Here is an 18,961-nt window from a genome sequence, read left to right as displayed (position 1 = left end):
TTTCATTTGCTGCCCCTTTGAGGGGCAGCCGGCGCCACCAGGAGCTGCGGAGGGTCGCTCCTGTTCCGGACTGAGGGAACTCCCTCTGACTTGGGGGGATGGGGACTTTCACCACGGGGTCTAGACAAAGGCAGAGCCAGGGATGGGGGGAGGGCGCCCATCTACACGGCCCCATCAGTGAGAGGGGCCTCCTGGGGTGGGGGTGGAAGCCACCAGCCAGGACCTCTGGCTACCCCAAGGAAGCAGAATTCAGGTAGGAAGGCCCTCATAGAGCATCCCTCCCCCATTACAGATGGGGAAACTGAGGCCTGGAGGGGGAGCCCCCAGAACTTCTCTCCAAGATCTTTGGAAGGAACTGAGAGCTTCCTTAGAGTCCTGCTGGTCTCTACAAACCCAGTAAGGGCACCCAGGTGTAAGACAACACTCATTGGGGGCTTTTGGATCTCTAAGCACCTTCCCTGGCAGGCCCTGCTGGCCTTGGCCACTCTGGGAAAATCATTCAAGAGGGAGGGGCAGCCTGGAGGTCCTTTCTGGGAAGGAAAGGGGCCGCCCCTTCAAGCACACAGCTGGGCAGTGGGCATTTCGGGTGGTCCCAAGGGGGACCCAGGCAAACTGGGACAAGAGCTAGAAGGGACCGCAGCCAGCCCAGGCCCAGCCCTCTGCCCGACCCCCAGCAACCCTGGCCCAAGCTCTGCGCGCTCCCGGAACCCAGCTGACGGTTTATTGTCATGAATGCAACCATATAAAAACATAAGTTATGAAAAACACAGTCACGATGTCGCCCGGCCCTCTCCCTCACCCGGGGGCAGGGAGCCAGCCTTGGGGGTGGAGGACAGAGGAGGGGAGGGGCTGGGGCCTCCGACCGGAGAGGCCTGGGGGTGGGGGGACGGACGGGCGGGCCTGGGGAGCCCCACTGGGCCGGCTCAGCGCATCCTGTAGTCGGTGGAGCACGAGAGCTCACACAGCTGCCCCTTGAAGTCGAGGTCGATGGTGAAGTCGAGGTCGCGCTGCAGGGAGAGGGAGACTGTGAAGGAGGGGCAGGGGAGCCCCGCCCCCCCACTCACCCCCAGCTCACAGGACCCCCCAAGACTTACGTTGTTCTTGGCATTGGGCCGCATGCCGATGGTGCCGAAGATCTCCTCGCCCGTCTTCACCGTGAGGTAGTCCTCCATGTAGAAGACCGTCTGCTTCCAGTGTGTGTACGGGGACTCGGGGCCTGGGTGACAGGGAGCCCCGCGGGCGTCAGGGCGGGGCCTCTGCGTGCCCACGCCTGCGCCCCCCACCCGGCGCCCGCGCCCCCCGCTCACTGGTAGAGAAGCCCGTGCGCTTGTGGCAGCGCGTGAACTCGATGTTGAAGTAGGCGACCAGCGCGTGCACGTAGTCGTTCCTCTTCACTTGCAGGCAGAAGGGCGACGTGAAGGTCAGGTCATCCACCCGCACCGTGTAGATGTCCACCTCCTGCGAGGGACGGCTGAGTCACTCCCTGCCCACCCCCGCCCGGAGGGCCCCCCCCCCCAGCACCCCCAGCACCCCCCACCTTGATGAGACAGGCGTTGGTCACCAGCTGCTTGGGGTCAACCACGTCCACGAGCGGCTCCTTGATGGCCACGTCCTTGATGCAGGACATGTCAAAGCCATAGACGTTCTCCCACCCTAGGGAACAGAGAGGGCTTATGTGTGGCCCCCTGGCCTGCCCCGGAACTCCTGGGCCTCCCGGCCCCTCCCCAGGACCCCCCACTCACAGTGGATCTTGTAGTCCTTGTACTGCCGGTCCTCGATGGCTGTCACATAGAGAGTGGCCCGGTCAGGGAAGATGAGCCCGTCGGGGGCCTGTGAGGAAGAAGAGGAGCTGGGGTGAGGGGGGGCGGGGGGCTGGGATCCCCCCAGGGGCAGCAGGCGCTTGGCTCACCAGCCACTTGTCCCGGGCGTGCAGGACGGTGTTGAGCATAGACTCGTAGAACAGGCAGTAGCCCATCCACTCGCTGATGATCACGTCCACTTTGTCCACAGGCAGCTCCACCTCCTCCACTTTGCCCTTGATGATGGTTACCACTGTGGAAAGGGGGGCGGGTCAAGGGGGGCCGGGCACCACCTGCCCAGCCAGGCACCCTGGGCCCGCCTCCCCACCCCCTCACCATGGTCCAGCTTGTTGGCCTTGACGATCTTGACGGCGTAGTCAGAGATGCTGGAGCACTCGATCTGGCCGGAGACGGGAGGCGGCGGGGTCAGTGTGGGCCTGGCGGCGCCCCCCTCCGCCCCCTCCCCCGGCCCCCCTACTCACCCCGATGACCTTCCGGGCCCCGGCCTTGGCCGCAAACATGCAGAGGATGCCCGTGCCCGAGCCCACGTCCAGCACCACCTTGTCCTTGAACAGGTGCCGGTTGTGGAACATGGAGTTTCGATACGTGAGCGTCCGCACCTCGTCCTTGAGCATCTCCTGCGGGCACAGTGAGGGGCTGAGGAGGGCTGGGGGCCGGCCCACCCGCCCGCCCGCCCGCCAGGGGGCAGCAGAGGGCAAGGCTGGCTCGCTCGGCTAGGCTCAGCTCACCTCATGGATGCCAAAGTGGGCGTAGGAGTCGAAGTAGTAGTCCTTGGACGTCATGTCCTCGGCGTTGGGCTTCTCCCCACTCTCAGGCTGGGCGCAGGACACCTGGGGCGGGCGGGATAAGGGTTGCTTTTTGGGGGGAGGGGCGCCAGCAGTCACTCCTCCCTGGGATCCCCATGGGCTCCCCTCCCCCATCCCTGCCTCAGTTTCCCCCCAGAGGCCCCTGATACCTCGGCGGCGCCTACTCTCCAATCTCTAGCTCAGCCCACAGCTGGGGGGGTGGGGGGAACATTGGGGAGCACTTGGGGTCTGGGCAAGGGGTGGGGGTGGGACAAGGGGCTGCTGGAGGCAGAGTTAAGGAAGATCATGCCCGGGCTTAGACTTATTGAGGGGGAGAGCGGGATTCTGGGTGGGAGGAGCCTCCCTTTAAGAGGGGCTGCCAGGGGAGGGGGCATCCCCCCTAGGGATGGCACCCCGCTGCTGCCTCAAAAACCAGAGGCAGGCCCAGGCGGGAGTTAGCGGGCCGGGCCAAAAGATGGGATGAGAGCCAGCCGGGGACAATGAAGGAAACTAAGGCCCGGAGGGGAGGTCCTTAAAGGGCCCCTTGGCTCGGGAAACTGAGGCCCAGAGCAGTGCCTTCCCCAGGCCACAAAGCCACAAAAGGATATTTACTTCTTCAAGTGGAGGCTGGAGGCTCATCCCATTAGCCAAGGTGGCCACAAAACTCTAGGAGAGAGTAACAGGGAGAGACGGTTACCCGGGCGGGTTGGGGGCTCGGGGGAGGCCGGGCGGGGAGGGGCAGGGGCAGGGGTCCCCCCCAGCCCCAGCTGCGGCTGGACAAAACTCAGGCAGAGGCCTGGGGCGGCGCCTCGCTCCCTGGGGCCTGCCCTGTACTGCGGCGGCGCCCTCCCCTCCTCCCTCCCCCCCCAGACGAGCACGGACAGCTGCGAAGCCCAGCCTTGCGCCTGCGCGGCCCCCCGAGTAGACAGAGCGGCCGGGCCTTGACCTCCGTGTCCCTAGGCCCGACTCCGGGCTGCCCGGCCAGAGCCTGCACGCGCCCCCGCCCCCAACCCTTTCCTTCTACGCTTGGAGATCTTTATCCTCAGCGCTCCTAGCCCTGCCTCCAGGACCAAGGCATATCCCGCCCCCCCCAGCCCTGCCTCCTCCTGAGGGAGGCCCTCTCTATAGCTGACTCTTCTGCGCTTTATCCTCACCCCAGCCGGCTTCCCCCACCTCCTGAGGGGGGGGGGGGTCCTCGCTGACACCTACTGGAGGCCATGACAGCCCCGACCCCTCAGCATCCCTGATCCCTTTCCTTCTGCATTTGAAGATTTATACCCACGCCCCCCTACTCCCTACACACGTTATAACCCTAGCCCGAGGTCTCTGCCCTTTTCGGCAAGTCCTCCTCCTCCTCCTCCGGGAAGCCCACCAGGCCTTTGTTCTCTGCCTGGGGACCGCCATCCCATACCCCCCAGCTTAGCCTGCGGGGGCCACGTGGGGTTGGGGGGGGAGGAAGTGGCGCCCGGACCGGAAGTAGTGCCCGGTCCCCCGAGCCCCACGTGGTCTCCTCATCGCCCCCCCAGCCCAGCTGCTGTGCGAAGCCTCCCCTGTACCCCTATCCTCAGCGCGCTTTGAGATCCCCGATTGAGTAGCCGACGCTAGGAAGATGGGGACCTCGGCTCCTCCATCCCATCCCCTCCCGCCTCCACCGCCGTCTCCACGCCGCCCACCCGGACTGCCCCCAACGCCGCTCGCTAGTGCCTTCGAGAAGACCACCAACTACCGCCGCTGCCGCCACTCAGCCCCGCTCACCTCCATGATGCAGTTCGTGGCCTCGGCTGCCGCCGCCATCTTCTCTCCCCCCCGATTAGCCCCCCGCCCGCGGCTCCCCCGGGGACGCCTTTTAGCGGGCGCACCGCCCCCTGCCCGCCGCCGGCACCACCTCTCGCGCATTCTCATTGGACAATTGACATGCCAATCTTCGGGCCTCGCGATCTCATTGGGCTTGCGTAACACCAGCCCCTCCCCATCATCGTCCCCTTCCCGGCGGACCCCGCGCAGCCAGAGCCATCCATCTCACCGTCGCCCCGCCCCACCGCGCTGATGTACTCATTGGCGAGCCCGCGGCATTGCGCATGCCCTCTCCCGCGCCCACCCAATAGACTCTCTGATTGGCTGGAAGAAGCTAGGGTGGCGGAGTGGAAGCGAGCATACATAAGGAGGATGCCCATTGGTCTCGACCAGACAGCAGGAGGCAGTCTTCCTCCAAGGCCTCGGGCAGCCGAGATTCCACTTGGGATCCGCCTTTCTGCCAATCAGCCCCGGGAGAGGGTCCAGTTTAGAAACTAGCCCCGCCCACGGGCCCGCTCAGACCAATCAGCGGCCAGCAAGAACTCCCGAGCCGCGTGGGTACTGCTGAGAGTCGCTCTGCTCTGCTCTGGAAAAACTGGGACCAGAAGAGCCCAAGGGCAAGAGAGGCTCCTAGGCGGCCGGAGACCCTGAGGAGACAGAAACATGTAGACAGAGAGAAGGGAGTACCTAGCGACAGTACTGAGACCCCGAGTGAATAGAGGGAGAGAGTGGGAACACGGGAGCGCAAGGAACCGGAGATTCAAGGGGATGCAAAAACGTGGGGTACCCAGGAGACAGAGACCTCGGCCCTAAGGAGATCTAAGGCATAGAAATAGACGTAGAGAACCGGGAGGGTTGAGACGAAGACAGGAGAGAGATGCCTATTATAGCGTCCAACCTCCCAGCCCTGTTTCCCCCATTCCCGCTACCATTCCCGGCCCTGGGACTCTTCGCTCCTAGGCCCGGCTCGGGAAGGCACCTGGAACATTTGTTGCGGAGCCTGGCCTGCTGAGTGCCCGCCACGGGCCAGGTCAGCGGACACAGCAGGACTAGGGGGCGGGAAGGGGACCCCGTCGAAGGACCGTGTGAGGAACTACAACTCCCAACAGGCTCTAGGGCTCTCGCTACGAGGAACGACCTTCCCGAAGCGCAGAGGCCTATGGGAAGAGTAGTTTTCCAGAGTCCGCCCCCAAGGTGGGGGTTGAGCCTCTCGGAATTTCCCCTCCGCCCCCCAACTTTCTAACCAACGTTCCTCATAAGCCCGCGCCTCCCGACAATCGCGCGCCGGGCCAGGGGAGGAGCCTCATTTCCATATTGCGGATCCCGGCATGCCTCCGGGGAGGGTGGCCACCTTCTAGGGATCTGCCCAATGGAATCAGCTGACTACTAGGAGGGGCTAGTGAGCGACAACCAAGTGGGAAAGAGGGACCTCAGGCGTTGGAGACCCCCCATCCCGGAACTAGGTAACGCGAAAGGCCAGGGTGGGGAAGCAATTCAGTCTTGATAATGGGCGGCGAAACCCTGGAGTTCTTGCCGCGGACCTCAGTTTCCTGGTCCCAGAGATCTCCGGCGCGTAGACACTTTCTCACTGTCCCCCTTCCGCTTTCGCTTTACTCGAGGCCCCTGGCCCCCAGACGCCTGCCCTGCCACCTCGAACCCTAGTTCTGGACTTTGCGGCCGGTCTGAACCCGTAATCTCCACCTTCCTGGCTGCCCTCCAGGTCCCTCGACTCCACCGGGGCATGGCCAAGTCCAAGCCGCGGATCCTGCCCTGGCTGCGGGAGCAGTTGGACTCCGGGCACCTGGGCGCCACCTGGATCAACTCAGAGCGCACGCGCTTCATCATTCCCTGGAAGCACGGGCTCCGCCAGGACCTGCAGCGAGAGGACTTCGGCATTTTCCAGGTGGGAGGGCCCTGGCGGTGGGCGTGGCCTGGGCTTGCGTGGGCGTGGCCAGCTCGGATGGTGGGGATTGGAAGTGGGTGGGGGTCAGTGCCTAGTGCCTTGGGAAGGCCGGACTTTGCTCTTGGTCCTACACTTCGTCTGGGCCTGACAGGCATGGGCAGAGGCCAGCGGCAGCTATCGGCCTGGTATCGACGAGCCCGACCCCGCAACATGGAAGCGGAATTTTCGGGCAGCCCTGGACCGCAAGAGGAACCTGCGCGTGGTCAGCAACCACAGCAAGGAGCAGCACAAGCCGCACAAGATCTACGAGTTCCTGTCAATGGATGGGGAGGGCTTCGACGCAGACCCCGATACAGAGGACGGCTGGGATGACCCCGCCAGGAGCCAGGTGAGCGCCAGAGCCGGCAGGGGCCGAAGGCCGGCAGGGGCTAGCCATGCATGGTGTGGCCTTTCTGCTCCCGTCTGCAGGAGGAACACATCCAAGAGGTTTTGGGGACTCTAACCCTGTCTCCTGCGGGGCAGCAGCTGTTCCAAGGTAGGTCCCAGTGGAGCCGGCTGGGTTCGAGGACAGCCGAGGCCCCTCTTTGCCCCATCCACTAACCTTCAGCCCAACTCCATCCCAGAGCAGCTCCCCAGGGCGCTGGGTCCAGGCCTGCACAGCAACCCCTTGATGCCCGTTTTTGCTGGTGGCCTCCGTGAGTAGAAGCCAGCTGGGAAGTAGTGGGCAGGGGTGGGCAGGGCCATAGGGATGCCCAGAGCCTTCAGACGTGCCCTTTTGTTTCCAGAGTCCGAGTATGAAGTGACAGCCTTCTACAGGGGCCGCCAGGTCCTGGCGACCTGCCTAGCCTGCCTCCAAGGCCTTAGGGTGGTAGGGCCAGGACCTGTGGCTGAGGCCTGGCCAGAGCTGGATGGGACACCACTGGCCCTACCCGAGCCCAGCAGTGCCCTCACTGACCAGCGAGCTGCGCATTATGTCAGCAAGGTGCTGGGCAGCCTGGGGGCTGGGCTGGCCCTGTGGTCCTTGCAGAATGAACTCAGGGCACAGCGCCTGGGCCACTGCAAGGTCCACTGGGCCCTGGGGGAGCAGGCATCCCCTGGGGCTCCTGGGAGAGAAGTGACCAAGGAAAGAGACGGCCAACAAGTCTGTGACATTCCAAAGTTTGTGAATGGTGAGGCTGGGCAGGGCAGGGCAGACAGATCGGAGAGTTCATGCCCTGAACAACCTCCTCTTCTCTTCTGTACCCCCAGAACTGATCTCCTTCCTGGAGGGCAGTCACCGCTCACCCCAGTACACCCTCTGGTTCTGCCTAGGGGAGTCATGGCCCACGGACTCACAGCCATGGACCAAGAAGCTCGTCATGGTCAAGGTTCCTGGGGACTGGGGGGATAGACATGGGCGGCTCTCTGGCTGAAGGCGAGCTCCATCACTTAAGTGTGCTGGCGTCCCAAGTGCTGTTCCCACAAGTGCCCATGATCATAGGAGTCTGGCATGGGGCAGAGATGGCAGCCCTGGGCCCAGCAGCCATCCCCTTAGCTACTCTCTCCTCCCAGGTGGTACCCACGGCGCTGAAGGCCCTCCATGAGGTGGCCCAGGCTGAGGGAGCATCCTCACTCAAAGAGGAGGAGATTGACCTGCACATCTCCAGCAGCCTCTCCCTGTCCCTGGCACCTGCCCACCTCCATGGCTACCTGCAGGAGCTGGCCCACAGCATGGAATGGGAGTCTGGGGTTCAGGGCTGAGCCCCTCCCCTGCTCTGCCCCACTCTGCTATCAGGGACCCCCTTCTCTGAGCTTTCTCCCTCCCTGCAAAATAAAAGAGTCAACCTCATGTTTCTAAAGTTGCTATATGACCTTGGACAAGTCCTCAGGTTTCTGTCTCGGAGAGTCCCTATACCCAGGGCTCACACCTCCAAACCTATGGGAGACCCTGAGAAGGGGGCTCATTGTGCCCTCCAGGGCCCAACCCACCATATTGCTTCAGGGAGGGCAGTGCCAGAGGTGAGAGGGGTGGATCCTTAAGGGCCTCTTCAAAAGTTGCCTCAGTCTCCCCAGTGCACTGATCCTGATCCTGTGGGGGCAGGGCCAGGCTCCACAGCAGCCTCTATTACCCTCCTCCCAGCTTCCCTGTGTGACCCCAGAAAAAGAAGGGGCTGGAGGCACAGCTGGAGGGTGTAACATTTCATGAAATCCTTAACTAGGGCCAGGGAGAAAAGGGCAGGGGGAGGGAGAAAGAAGTGGGCCTGGGGGGAGGGGGGCTGGGCAGCTCCCCTCCCCTATCACCCCCAATCCCACTCGGCTGTGGCCATGAGGGAAGGAAATAAGGAAGGAGAGACATAAATATGGCGGGGAGGGGGCTCAGAGCGGGGGCACGGGCAGGACCGGGCCACACTTGTCAGGAGGTGCCGGTTCCTTGGATGGCCGGGAGGGTCCCGACGGCTCCCCGGGCTTGCGGCCATGCTTGCGGAAGTATCGGTAGCGCTGCACGTAGGCCCGGACCAGATTGCTCACCTTCACGGGGTTGATTTCTCCACTCTTGCTGTGGCAGATCTGGCCGGGACAGGCAGGGGCCCTGCTCAGTGCCAGGCAGGCCCTGCAATCCCACGTCTGTCCCTCTCTGTCCTTCCTCCCTCCACACCCCTCCCCCCATGAGCCTACCTTGTGCACGGCCTTCCGAAGGATGTCCTTGTACTCTTCCTTGGTGATGTCCTTCTTCTGGTAGTAGGGCTTGATGGCCAGCTTCACCTCCTCCACTGCCCGCTCTTGTGTGTGCAGCTTTTTCAGGTACTAGGAGACAAGACAGGCCGGAGTTGGGGTCACACCTAGTCAGCACCACCTCCTGACCAATCCTGCCCCCATTTCTCTCCCTCTACTGTGGCCTTGGACTCCAGTCCCTCTCCAACTTGGATCCTCTTTTCTCTTGCTTTTCAGGACCCAACCTGTCTCTCTCCTGGTTTTCCTCCTATCTCTGTGACTGCTCCTTCTCTGTCTCCTTTGCTGTTCCCTCCTCCAGATCACCCCCCCTAACCCCCCCCCCCCCCCGCCCCGGGCAGGCAGACGTCCTGCCATTCTTGAAATCGCCAGGGATCCCCTCAGCCCCCAGGATTTAATGGCCATCTTTATGTTCTGAGAGCCCAGATTCAATATGGCGCCAAGACCTATCAATTTCACCTCTGCAGCATCTCTCCACCCCATCACACCTGGACTGTTATCATAGCTGCTGCTCCCAGCCCTTAACAATGCTTGCCACCTGAAGCCTTGGAAGCCCAAAGTAGCTAGCTACTAACTTGTCTCATCCTCAGCCTGGTGACTGGACCCAGATCAGGGGAGGGAAGTCCTGGCATCCCCCTCCAGGGGCCAACTTCAGTCTAACCCTCTGGCAGTGGCAGCAGCACTCACTTTGTCGGTGTCCATTCGCCCATCAGAGCTGCTACTGCCTTCCCTACGGTCAGGACCCCCAGCCAGACCCCCAGGTGAGGGGGGAGAAGAGCTACAGCCACCCAGAGGCAGCCCCATACTGCCCCCACTGTGAAGCAGGTAGCCTGAGGGCCCAGGGGGAAGCCCCAGCACAGTCCCACCTGGGGCCTGAGCCCCCCCCAAGGCCGAGGGTGGCTTTGCATGGCCAAGGATCTGTAGGGAGAGTGAACACGAAGACAAATGCTCAAGCATCATGAAGACGTTAGGTGCACTCCAGTCCCTCCCCAGCTGCCCTCAGACCCTACTGAATCCCCACCTGATTGGTGGCCTGGATCAACTCTTGGGCCTTGGCCCGGCTGGCCAAATTGGCCTCCTCCATTTTGAAGAGCAGGGCAGTCACTAGGGAGACAGAAAGGCAAGGTAGGATGAGAAGAGGCAACCCAGCTCTTCTGCCACCCTCTCAAAGCCAGTCCTGAGCAGGCTCCTCACAGCCTCTGAACCTGTGGCCACCCCTTTCCCCAGACCCTTCTACTGTTTCCATGCTGTCCTCACTGCACCCTAGAGCACTTCCCACATGTTGAATGTCCCATCCCTCCCAGATGCCCTTGCCCTAACTCACAAGCCAACACGCCACTGGTGGCACAATCCACCCCAGCTGGCAAATTCCAAGGCATGGGGGGAGGAGGGGCAGGGGGCTGAGGGGCCCGGGCTGGGGGCCCCTCCTCAGGTGCGGTCTCAGTAGTGCCAATACTGCCTCCCCCTACTACTGCTCCTCCTCCTCCTCCCCCAGAGGCCGTGGTGGTGCCAGGTTGCTCCTCCTCCTCCTCCTCCTCCTCCTCCTCTTCGTCATCCCCATCTTCCTGGTCCCCCCGGCCTCGACCCCGGCCTCCTGCCCTGGCTGGCTCCTCAGGCAAGAAGGACACATCAGGCGTCTTGCAGCTGCTGTCCACAGTCTGTGAGTCGGGCGTAAGGGCTGGGGGTGGCGGGGCTGCCTTTGGAGTAGGGGGGCTAGGGGGCTTGCCCGGAGCCCGTTCCTCCCCTGACCAGGAGGTCTCCTCAGCTCCCTTGGGGCCAGCCTGGCTACAGCTGTCGGCCTTGGACTTCTTCAGGGTCGCCCCAGTGCTGCTTCCGCCAGCCTTCTTCTTCTTGGTCTTGGTGCCTTTCGTTTTCACTTTTGACCCCTTAACCTTTTTGAGGCCAGCCTTGGCCTTGATTTTGGCTTTCTTGAGCTTGGGGCCTCCTGGGGCCACCCCTTTCCCAGGCTCGCCTGCAGCCTTCTCATCGGCCTTCAGGAAGGGAGAACGGCTCTCCCGGTCACGGCTGAACTTGACCCCAATGGAGCTGGGGGCAGTGGCTGTGGCCACCTCCTTGGCAGAGGTTGTGCTGCTGACTCCCTCTCGGATCAGCACGGCCACCTTGGACTGGAGCTTGACCTTTCGCCCACTGCTCCCACTGGCAGTCTTAGGGGCAGCTTCTTTGCCCGAGGATGGTCGGGCCTTCTTGGACCCTTTGTCCCTCTCACGCTCCGTCCCCTCTGAGGAGGCCACCTTCTTCCTGCCCTTCTCTCGGGGGGCCAGGGCTGCTGACCGCTTACGCTCTTTCTCGCTGGACCCCTTCCCACCCCCCCGTTCCTCACAGCTCAGCCCTTCCGAGTCATAGAGGACCTCCCGCTTGGGTGGAGGGGAGGTTGGGGCAGGGCCACCCCCAGCCACAGAGGCTGAGCGGGATGCAGGCTTCTCGGCCCTCCCCACTGTGATGGTCCGCTTGATGGAAAAGAGGTCGTGGTCCGTGAGGTCCTGAATGGACGGGGGCACAGCTCCCCGCCGCCGGCCCTCCCTCTCTGTCCCAGCCACTGAGACCTTTTCGGGGTCCCCCCCACCCCGCTTCTCGCCCCGGGACCGAGACCGCTTCTTCTTCTTCTTGCTGCTGCCCTCACTGCGGTGTTTGGCCCGATGCCGCTCCCGCCTGGAGGATGAGGATGCCGGAGGGGGCGATGCAGATGATCGCCGCCGCCGCCGCCTTCGCTTCTCCCGGGACCTGGACCGGCGCCCCCCTCGCCTCCTCTCAGAGCCAGGCGACCAGGATGACCGTGGCCGCGGGGAGCGGGAGCGTGACCGGCGGCGTGAGGACCGAGAGCTGGGCTTGTGGTCCCGTGACCGGTGCTTCTTGGGGTCCCAGGCTGCAGGGGCTGGTGGGCTGGGGGGAGCTGGGGGGGCTGCTGTCTCCTTGACCTCCCGCTTGTGATCCCGCTTGGACTTCTTCCTGGGCGGCTGTGGCGGGGCGGTGGGGGCGGTAGCCGGGGAGGGAGACCGCTGCCGGTAGCGCTCCCGCCGCTGGGTCAGAATCTTTCGCCGGAGATCCAAGCCGGTCCAGCGGGGATCCGAGGATGTCGCAGGAGGTGCGGTGGGGACGGGGTCACCCAGGTCCACCTGCAGGGCCCCCTCCCCATCAGACTCTGCATGCAGCGACAGAAAGTCGTCTCCCTCTGGGCCCCGAGCTGGTGGAGGGGGCAGGGGTGGTGCTGGGGTGGCGGCAGTAGCAGTCGCTAAAGCAGGAGCAGGCCGGGGTGCTCTGCCCCCAGCTCCTCGGAAGAGGGCCACAGGGGCAAAGCGCAGCTCTTCCTCTGGCTGCACGATCTCCCCTTCCTCGATCTCGGAGTCCAGGGGTGGGGCAGTTGGAGGAAAGGGGGCCCCGGTAGTCACCACCTCCAGGGACAGCTTGCCCTCCCCCCTTGAAGCCTCTGCTTCAGCCCCCACCACAAAGACCCGGCGGCGCGGGGGGCCGCCCTCCACCCGGGTCGAGTCGGCCTGGGGAGGGGAGCCAGAGCCTGGTGGGGGCGGGGGAGGCTCAGGCCCCGGGCTCTCCCCACTGGGGAAGTCCTGGCTCAAGCTGTTATCATCATAAATGCCCGCCAGGGTCTCAGAGATCCGGCTGATGCTGTGCGAAAGGCCTTCCTCGTCCTCCTCCTCCTCTTCTTCCTCCTCCTCCTCCTCTTCTTCCTCCTCCTCTTCCTCCTCCTCCTCCTCCTCCCCAGGGGAGGGCGTCCCCCCCGAGGAGCTGGGGTTGGAGCCCGTAGGCTCAAAGGGGTCATACTTCTGCTCAGGGGCAGGCGGCGGGGAATAAGCCTCATCCGTAGGGTGGAAGGGATCGTAGATGTCATAGCGAGGCGCTGGGGGTGGCGGGGGAGGGGGTGGGGGGGAGGACGATGAAGAACGAGGAGAAGACGAGGGAGAAGAGGACGTGGAGGAGGGTGCCGGGGGAGGGGCTGGCCCGCCGTCCCCTGTGCCCAGGGTCAGAAGTGGGGGCCGGGAGGAGGCGCTGCTGGGGCCCAGGAAGCCAGGCTGCAGCAGAGAACCTGTGGGAGGGAGGGGGAGGCAGAGGGAAGCTGTTAGGAGGAGGGCTGGCCCCGGGCCCTCCGAAGCAGCCCGCCCTGGCTCCCCAGCCCTCTCACCTGACTTGCTGGCCCGCCAGGCCCAGCTCCTGTGCAGCGGGTGGGAGATGGGCACAGAGAGGGGAGCCCCATCCCCCAGATGGACCTCAGCCACCAGTTCCAGCATCTCAGCAGGCTCCTCCCTGCAGGGGTGGATGAGAGCCAGGGATCAAAGGACGAGCTCTCCCCAACCCGGCCCCACCCCGCAGCGCCTTTCCCTCCAGGGCTGCCACTCACTCCACATCGGGGAGATCCAGCCTGCCTTGGATCCACGAGTCCGGGGGCTCGAGAACGCCCATGAGCCCGGCCAGAAAGCTCCGAGCGGCAAGATCCACCACCTGGAACCAGAGGAATTGAGCCCTTCCACCAGGAAACCCAGCAGAGAGCCCGCAGTCCCCGTGGGAGCCCGATGGCCAGCCCTCCTACTCACAGCAGCAGCATCCGTCCCACCCGCTCCCCTGAGGCACAGCTCAGCTCTGGGGCTCCGGCACCGTTTCCTTCGGGGACCCCGAGCTCTGGGAACATCTGGGAGAGGAAGACAGAGAGAGGTGAGTGGCAGGGCCAGAATCAGGGAGGAGAAAGGTGGCTGGGGCTGTATGAGGCCTGAGGGGTGTGGGGGTGTCACCAAAGGGCAACGAGTCAAAGGCTAAGCTTTCACCCCAAATGCTCCCTACCTTTCTCGTTGCTCAGCTCCCCCTGGAGTGAACCTCCTACTGCCTGCTGTAAGGCCCGCTGAGAAATGGGAGAGAAGCACTCAGAAGCCTGGACCCAAAGACACTCTTTATTTGCCCGGGGCCCCAGGAGACACCCAAGCTCAAATCACTTACCAGGATGATGGCGGAGGGCAAGGGGGCTTGGCTGGGGGCCAGGGCAGGGTCTCTTTCAGGCAGGCTGGGGACCTCTCTCCTCTCATCATGGGGCTCCTCTGCCGAGGCTGCCCTCAGCTCCTCCTCGTCCTCCATGGTCACCTAGGGAAAGGGAAGATTTGTATGCAGGCAGAGAGCATCTCGCTTAGGTTCCCCAAAGAGAGCTAACCCTTTCCCTTGTTCCCGTTTTTAGGCTACTTGAGGCTCCACTCTGGGACACAGCCCCGACCCCATGGAGCCATCCCTCAGGGCCAAGGTCCCATCCTTTTTCCTTCTTAACACTCAGGCCCTGGAGGAATTCCTGACCTCCATCAAACAAACAGGTCACCTCCCAAAGACCAAAAAAGAGGTGCTTCTCCTCACCCCAAAGGCCCCCCAGTCCTGCCTGCCATACATAGGCACAACAGGTGAACCCTCTTACCCCACCTAACCCTGTCGGGTCAAATCCAAGTGCACCAGATTTCTTACCCCTGATGTTGTCACAGTGGTCCCCCCTCAGATTCTCTAAGGACCTTCATGCTCCACAGACATGATTTGGGGGTGCTTTCCTGAACCACAAAGACCCCCTCCTCTTCCCTTTCTCCTCCCTCCCCCTTCACCCTGTGACCCCTCTCATGCCTAGCTATGCCCTTTGCCATTTATAAGCTCTACCCTCCCCTAGAAAGCCCCAACTCCAGAACCCCACACAGAAGCAAAGAAAAACACCCACCTTGGGCTAAGAGCAGGCACCTAGGCTCAAGCTGAGACTCCGCTAGCCCCAAGTTGCTGAGTGATCTTTGCTAAATCCCTGCCCTCTTTGATGCTTCATTTCGGATGGCCATGGGCCTTTTGTCTCCCTTTCAGGCCATGTCCCAAGCTGGAAGGACTCCAGGTCTTATGAGGTAGCCCAACCAAAGCTTCCTTTTTGTCTTGAGCTTGCAAGGCCTCCCCCAAACAGCCCTTTCTCCTCTACTTGACACTTACCAACTTCCCCTAAGTAATCCCCTCTGGGCCCCTGCTTCTCTGATACCTACACACATCCCCGTTTGTCAGCCTCAAAGACACCCACTTTGGCCCAGGCCCTTCCCCAAGTATGTCACAGCCTATAGGCAGCCTGGGCCTCTGGAGGTCACTCTCTGGGCCCCTATCAACTCCAAACATTCGTCTCTGTGGTTCTCTCCGAAGCCCCCTAAAATCCCTGACCCATCCTCTACCCGGCCTCCCCCTGCAGGGCCCTGGGGGGGGGGCTCCCCAGAATCCCGGGGGGGGGGGGGGGGTCTCAGACTCTGTCCCTCTTCAGTCCCTCTTCTCCTCCTCGGCCAGCAGCTCCAGGGCACAAGGCAGCCCAGGCCCGTGTGATGCTCCCAATTTACAGACGGAACCACTGACGCCCGGGCCCACGAGTCCGGCCGGTGTCAGACAGGGATGGCCCCTACAGATGCTGTCAGCGGCCAGGCTCTCCCGGTCCCGGCCAGGAGACCCTCGGGCCGCGCCCCAGGCTAGGTCTACGCCGGCAGCGGCGACGTAGAGGCGGCGCGGTCCGCTGGGCTCTGGGCCCCTCCCCCCGGGGCTGCGTAGACGGCGGCCGACAAGCGCCGGGCCGGCCGCGTAGACGGCGGCGCTGCTCCGCTCGGAGGCCTGGGCCGGGCCGGGCCGGGCGGCCATCTTACCCCGCCGGCGGCGGCGGCGGCAGCGGCGGCTGTGGCGGCGGCCTCGGCCTCGGCGCTTCTCTCCCTGCTCCTTCCGACCCCCGTCCGTACCCCAGTACGACCCTCACCCGCTCGCCGCCGCCACTCCTCCTCCTCCTCCGCCGCCTCCACCTCCTCCTCGCTCCGCGGCCTCCTCTCTCTCCCCTCGTCTCGATCTCCTCTCGCTCACTCTCCGGCTGCGGCTCAGGGGCCCCGGCGCGGGCGGGGCCAGGCGGGGTGGGGCGGGGCCGCGCGCGCCGCCGCGGGGCACGCCGGGAGATGCAGTCCGACGAAGGCGTCGCCTGCCCACTGCAGCCGGCGGGGGAACTGCGCTTCCCGGCGGGCAGCGCGGCGGCACGCAGAGCCAGCCGGGAGGCGTAGTTCCCGGGCGCGCGGAAGCGGGGAAAGGCCGAGCTAAGTGAGGGAGGAAGGGAGGAAAGAAGGCGGGGCCAGCACTGTCGCTCCCCCATCCCTACCCCCATCTGACCCCACAGTGCTCTACGCGCTGCCGGAAGGAAATCGCCTAGCCACAAAGGTCTTCGGGAGTTGTAGTCATATATTGTAGCGAGGCCGCGGAAACAAGCATAGTCTCTAGCAACCTTGGCCCCCACCCTCTCCCTATGGATCACTGCACCCTATCCTAGAGGATGTGGGTTTGGATCTGGCGCTGATGGGAGACGGAAGGGAGGAAGGAAGGGGACAAGATTTACTAAACGCTTGTTACATCATTTGACCCGCTGAGTGGGTGACCCTAAGCTAGTCGCTCATTCTCTGTCTCTGAGCCTCAGTTTCTTTAAGTAAGATCCAATAAGATAAGATTCGAATATTTGAATGTTAGAGATTTGGCCCAGCTGTACACCTCGGGGCCCCTGGCGCCCCTTTCTCCAATCTTTGGCCTCCAGGCTCATGAGTTAGGAATGCGATGACCTCACGACCCAGCCGAGAATGACTCGCCCCCTAATTAGCATGATCCCGCCCCTGGGAGCCGAATCAGAGAGAAGTCCCAACAACATTAGCGTGCTCCCGCCCCCTGAGCCCGGCCTGTTCCCTGGGCTTCTCCGTAGTTTTGGCCGGGAGTCACCGAAGGGAACTGTCATTAGCCTGACCCGGGCCCCTGCTTCTGTAGGACCCTCATTAAAGTGTTCTGCCCAGGCCGGCAAATTCGACGAGCTTAACAAGGTGTCGAACGTTCCATCACCCATTGGCGGGCCTTATGGGCGTTGCTCCGCCCCCCTGGTCCTGGGCTTTCTGTCCGGAACCTTATTAGCGGAGCCCCGAGCATCTTCCAGGGCTCATTAGCATGGCCCCGCCCCAGTGTCCTCATTAGCATGGTTCCGCCCCAGCCCGGACAGGCCGGGCACCTCCCTGGGTCCGGAGGCGGCGGCGGCGGCGGCGCGGTAGCGGCCGGGGACATGAGTGGGGTGGCAGCAGCGGCAGCGGCCGGGGCGGTATCCGGACAGGGGCGCGGAAGGGGCCGTCCAGGGGCGACCCCAGCGGTTACGGGCCCCCCGGGCGAGACGCACAAGTTGGTGGTCGTGGGAGGCGGCGGCGTGGGCAAGAGCGCGCTCACTATCCAGTTCATCCAGGTAGCGGAGGACGCCCCCCCCCGCGGCCCCGCCCCCGGAGCTGTGCTAGGCTCTTGCACACGTGCCACCAGCCCCGGGGTCCATGCCTCTGCCTCCCTTTGCCCATCCCTGCCAGGCCCAGCTTCGGCCCCACCCCGCAGTCCTGGCCCTGGCCCTACCCGTGGCGGGGGGAGGGGAGAAGGTCCAGCAGGAAGGGCGGGAGCGGGAACTGGAGACGGGAGGGCTCCCCCCCCTTCCGGGCCGGGCACTCAGCGGGATCTGGCCTTATCCCAGGGGAGGGACTGGCCCCGCCCGGAGCTCGAAGCCCAGAGGCACCCAGGCTGGGCCAGGGGGAGGGGCCGCCCGGGGTTCTGACTTGGCTCGCCTCGCCGGCAGTCCTACTTCGTGTCTGACTATGATCCCACCATCGAGGACTCCTACACCAAGCTGTGCGGTGTGGATGGCATCCCGGCTCGGCTGGACAGTGAGGGAGAGGAGGGTTACTGGGGAGGGCGGGGCGGGGGGCGGAGCTAGGAGGGTCAGCGCCCCCCCAACCCCTCTGTGCCCCCCACTGCAGTCCTGGACACGGCAGGGCAGGAAGAGTTCGGGGCCATGAGGGAGCAGTACATGCGGGCCGGCCATGGCTTCCTGCTGGTCTACGCTATCAACGACCGGCAGAGGTGAGCTCCCCGGAGGGTGGGCCTGAGCCAAATGTCCGGGCCAGCCCTGGCGCCCTGGGCACGGCCTAAGCCCGCTCCTTGGCTCCCCTTCACTGTCTGCCTCAGCTTTAACGAAGTGGGCAAGCTGCACACGCAGATCCTGCGAGTCAAGGACAGAGACGACTTCCCCATCGTGCTGGTGGGCAACAAGGCCGATCTGGAGACCCAGAGACAGGTGCGAGCCGTGGGTGGCCGGGCTGCCAGGGCCGGGCCCCAGGGGCCGCTGCTCAGCCCGTGTCCTCCCCTCACCCCAGGTACCCCGTTCTGAAGCCTCGGCCTTCTGTGCCTCCCGCCACATAGCCTATTTCGAGGCCTCGGCCAAGCTGCGGCTCAACGTGGACGAAGCCTTTGAACAGCTGGTTCGGGCTGTTCGGTGAGGATGGGCCTCTGAGCCTCAGTGTCCCTTCCTGGAAAACTGGAGGGTTGCCCCCCTCACCCCCTTCCTCTAAATGTCTCACCTGTCCACAGGAAGTACCAGGAGCAAGAGCTGCCCCCCAGCCCCCCGACGCCCCCCAGGAAGAAGGCTGGGAATGGAGGCTGCCCCTGCCTCCTCCTCTGAGTCTTCCATCGCAGGACAGCCTTTGGGAGATGGCCCTCGGCTCTCCCCCTGGCGTGGATGGGTGGATGGAGCCTCCCTGTGGCGCCCCCTCCCCTCCACATCCTGTTACACTACAGCCATCAGGCCCCTGGCATGGGGTCACCCAGTGCCTTCCTCACAGCGCTTACCTTCCCCTCCCTCCCCGCCGCTTGGACAGTCCCCATCCCTCTGGTCTACACCCTGCTGCCCCCTCAATAAACATCACTGCCAATACCAGACTTGAGTGTCGGGGGTTCCTGGGGTGGAGGCCCGGCCGGACACCGCTTCTGGGCTCAGAAGGTAGATGCACCCTGCCGTCCCCCCCTTGGGGCAGCTGGCCACTCTTGAGCACCCCGAGTCCTCGGCGCATCTCCCCCCTCCCCCTAGGCTAATGTCAGGGAGGGGGCGTTCTGGCCCTCCC

The 18,961-nt window shown here is 64.0% G+C and overlaps 4 protein-coding genes and 1 non-coding gene across 9 annotated transcripts; 2 read left to right on the top strand and 3 right to left on the bottom strand.

Annotated features, from left to right (window-relative positions):
* Nucleotides 1–707: 707 nt before the first annotated feature.
* On the bottom strand, nucleotides 708–4,654 carry PRMT1 (protein arginine methyltransferase 1). 2 transcript variants are annotated; one of them, XM_056796791.1, is made up of 11 exons: nucleotides 4,361–4,654; nucleotides 3,218–3,271; nucleotides 2,549–2,650; nucleotides 2,282–2,437; nucleotides 2,136–2,199; nucleotides 1,910–2,052; nucleotides 1,743–1,830; nucleotides 1,538–1,653; nucleotides 1,308–1,458; nucleotides 1,095–1,216; nucleotides 708–1,007 (listed from the first exon to the last, which is right to left on the bottom strand). In XM_056796791.1, the coding sequence occupies exons 1-11, from the start codon at nucleotides 4,505–4,507 to the stop codon at nucleotides 924–926; spliced, it is 1,227 nt and encodes a 408-aa protein (XP_056652769.1). In that variant the 5' UTR covers nucleotides 4,508–4,654; the 3' UTR covers nucleotides 708–923. The 2 variants fall into 2 exon arrangements, with proteins under 2 accessions (XP_056652769.1, XP_007492713.1); XM_007492651.2 differs by lacking the exon at nucleotides 3,218–3,271 and having other exon boundaries at nucleotides 4,361–4,516.
* A 166-nt stretch (nucleotides 4,655–4,820) lies between these two features.
* On the top strand, nucleotides 4,821–8,130 carry IRF3 (interferon regulatory factor 3). Of its 4 annotated transcripts, none has more exons than XM_056796789.1 (8): nucleotides 4,821–5,429; nucleotides 6,120–6,302; nucleotides 6,454–6,690; nucleotides 6,771–6,837; nucleotides 6,926–6,997; nucleotides 7,088–7,471; nucleotides 7,551–7,669; nucleotides 7,854–8,130. In XM_056796789.1, the coding sequence occupies exons 2-8, from the start codon at nucleotides 6,141–6,143 to the stop codon at nucleotides 8,040–8,042; spliced, it is 1,230 nt and encodes a 409-aa protein (XP_056652767.1). In that variant the 5' UTR covers nucleotides 4,821–5,429; nucleotides 6,120–6,140; the 3' UTR covers nucleotides 8,043–8,130. The 4 variants fall into 4 exon arrangements, with proteins under 4 accessions (XP_056652767.1, XP_056652768.1, XP_007492711.1 ...); XM_007492649.3 differs by lacking the exon at nucleotides 4,821–5,429 and adding an exon at nucleotides 5,467–5,862 and having other exon boundaries at nucleotides 6,019–6,302; XM_001379760.5 differs by lacking the exon at nucleotides 4,821–5,429 and adding an exon at nucleotides 5,468–5,862.
* A 335-nt stretch (nucleotides 8,131–8,465) lies between these two features.
* On the bottom strand, nucleotides 8,466–16,164 carry SCAF1 (SR-related CTD associated factor 1). Its single transcript, XM_056796780.1, has 11 exons — nucleotides 15,769–16,164; nucleotides 13,974–14,114; nucleotides 13,821–13,878; nucleotides 13,577–13,671; nucleotides 13,384–13,484; nucleotides 13,168–13,289; nucleotides 10,336–13,071; nucleotides 10,033–10,115; nucleotides 9,699–9,929; nucleotides 8,958–9,086; nucleotides 8,466–8,849 (listed from the first exon to the last, which is right to left on the bottom strand). Exons 1-11 carry the CDS (start codon nucleotides 16,159–16,161, stop codon nucleotides 8,658–8,660), a joined length of 4,281 nt encoding a protein of 1,426 aa, XP_056652758.1. The 5' UTR covers nucleotides 16,162–16,164; the 3' UTR covers nucleotides 8,466–8,657.
* MIR7306 (microRNA mir-7306) lies at nucleotides 9,086–9,158 on the bottom strand. Its single transcript, NR_127515.1, has one exon. It is a non-coding gene; the product is annotated as a microRNA mir-7306 (primary transcript).
* An 828-nt stretch (nucleotides 16,165–16,992) lies between the features above and the next one.
* On the top strand, nucleotides 16,993–18,777 carry RRAS (RAS related). The gene is made up of 6 exons (XM_001379803.4): nucleotides 16,993–17,265; nucleotides 17,641–17,728; nucleotides 17,822–17,924; nucleotides 18,030–18,138; nucleotides 18,218–18,336; nucleotides 18,432–18,777. The coding sequence occupies exons 1-6, from the start codon at nucleotides 17,008–17,010 to the stop codon at nucleotides 18,520–18,522; spliced, it is 768 nt and encodes a 255-aa protein (XP_001379840.1). The 5' UTR covers nucleotides 16,993–17,007; the 3' UTR covers nucleotides 18,523–18,777.
* Nucleotides 18,778–18,961: the final 184 nt, after the last annotated feature.

The sequence above is a fragment of the Monodelphis domestica genome, chromosome 4, assembly GCF_027887165.1.
Source record: "Monodelphis domestica isolate mMonDom1 chromosome 4, mMonDom1.pri, whole genome shotgun sequence".
NCBI lineage: Eukaryota > Metazoa > Chordata > Mammalia > Didelphimorphia > Didelphidae > Monodelphis > Monodelphis domestica.
This window is presented reverse-complemented; position numbering and strand designations above follow the sequence as displayed.

What these genes read in the sequence shown, in the direction of transcription:
- IRF3 (XM_056796789.1), top strand. Translation starts at nt 6,141, where the DNA reads ATGGCCAAGTCCAAGCCGCGGATCCTGCCCTGGCTGCGGGAGCAGTTG. An exon ending in ATGACCCCGCCAGGAGCCAG is followed by an intron (nt 6,691 to 6,770) that starts GTGAGCGCCAGA and finishes TCCCGTCTGCAG; the next exon opens with GAGGAACACATCCAAGAGGT. An exon ending in GGGGCAGCAGCTGTTCCAAG is followed by an intron (nt 6,838 to 6,925) that starts GTAGGTCCCAGT and finishes ACTCCATCCCAG; the next exon opens with AGCAGCTCCCCAGGGCGCTG.
- PRMT1 (XM_056796791.1), bottom strand. Translation starts at nt 4,507, where the DNA reads ATGAGAATGCGCGAGAGGTGGTGCCGGCGGCGGGCAGGGGGCGGTGCG. An exon ending in CCACGAACTGCATCATGGAG is followed by an intron (nt 3,272 to 4,360) that starts GTGAGCGGGGCT and finishes ACTCTCTCCTAG; the next exon opens with AGTTTTGTGGCCACCTTGGC. An exon ending in GGGCCCGGAAGGTCATCGGG is followed by an intron (nt 2,200 to 2,281) that starts GTGAGTAGGGGG and finishes GTCTCCGGCCAG; the next exon opens with ATCGAGTGCTCCAGCATCTC.
- RRAS (XM_001379803.4), top strand. Translation starts at nt 17,008, where the DNA reads ATGGTTCCGCCCCAGCCCGGACAGGCCGGGCACCTCCCTGGGTCCGGA. An exon ending in TCACTATCCAGTTCATCCAG is followed by an intron (nt 17,266 to 17,640) that starts GTAGCGGAGGAC and finishes CCTCGCCGGCAG; the next exon opens with TCCTACTTCGTGTCTGACTA. An exon ending in ATCTGGAGACCCAGAGACAG is followed by an intron (nt 18,139 to 18,217) that starts GTGCGAGCCGTG and finishes CCCTCACCCCAG; the next exon opens with GTACCCCGTTCTGAAGCCTC.
- SCAF1 (XM_056796780.1), bottom strand. Translation starts at nt 16,161, where the DNA reads ATGGGGGTAGGGATGGGGGAGCGACAGTGCTGGCCCCGCCTTCTTTCC. An exon ending in GTGGGACGGATGCTGCTGCT is followed by an intron (nt 13,485 to 13,576) that starts GTGAGTAGGAGG and finishes CTCTGGTTCCAG; the next exon opens with GTGGTGGATCTTGCCGCTCG. An exon ending in TTCGGAAGGCCGTGCACAAG is followed by an intron (nt 8,850 to 8,957) that starts GTAGGCTCATGG and finishes TGTCCCGGCCAG; the next exon opens with ATCTGCCACAGCAAGAGTGG.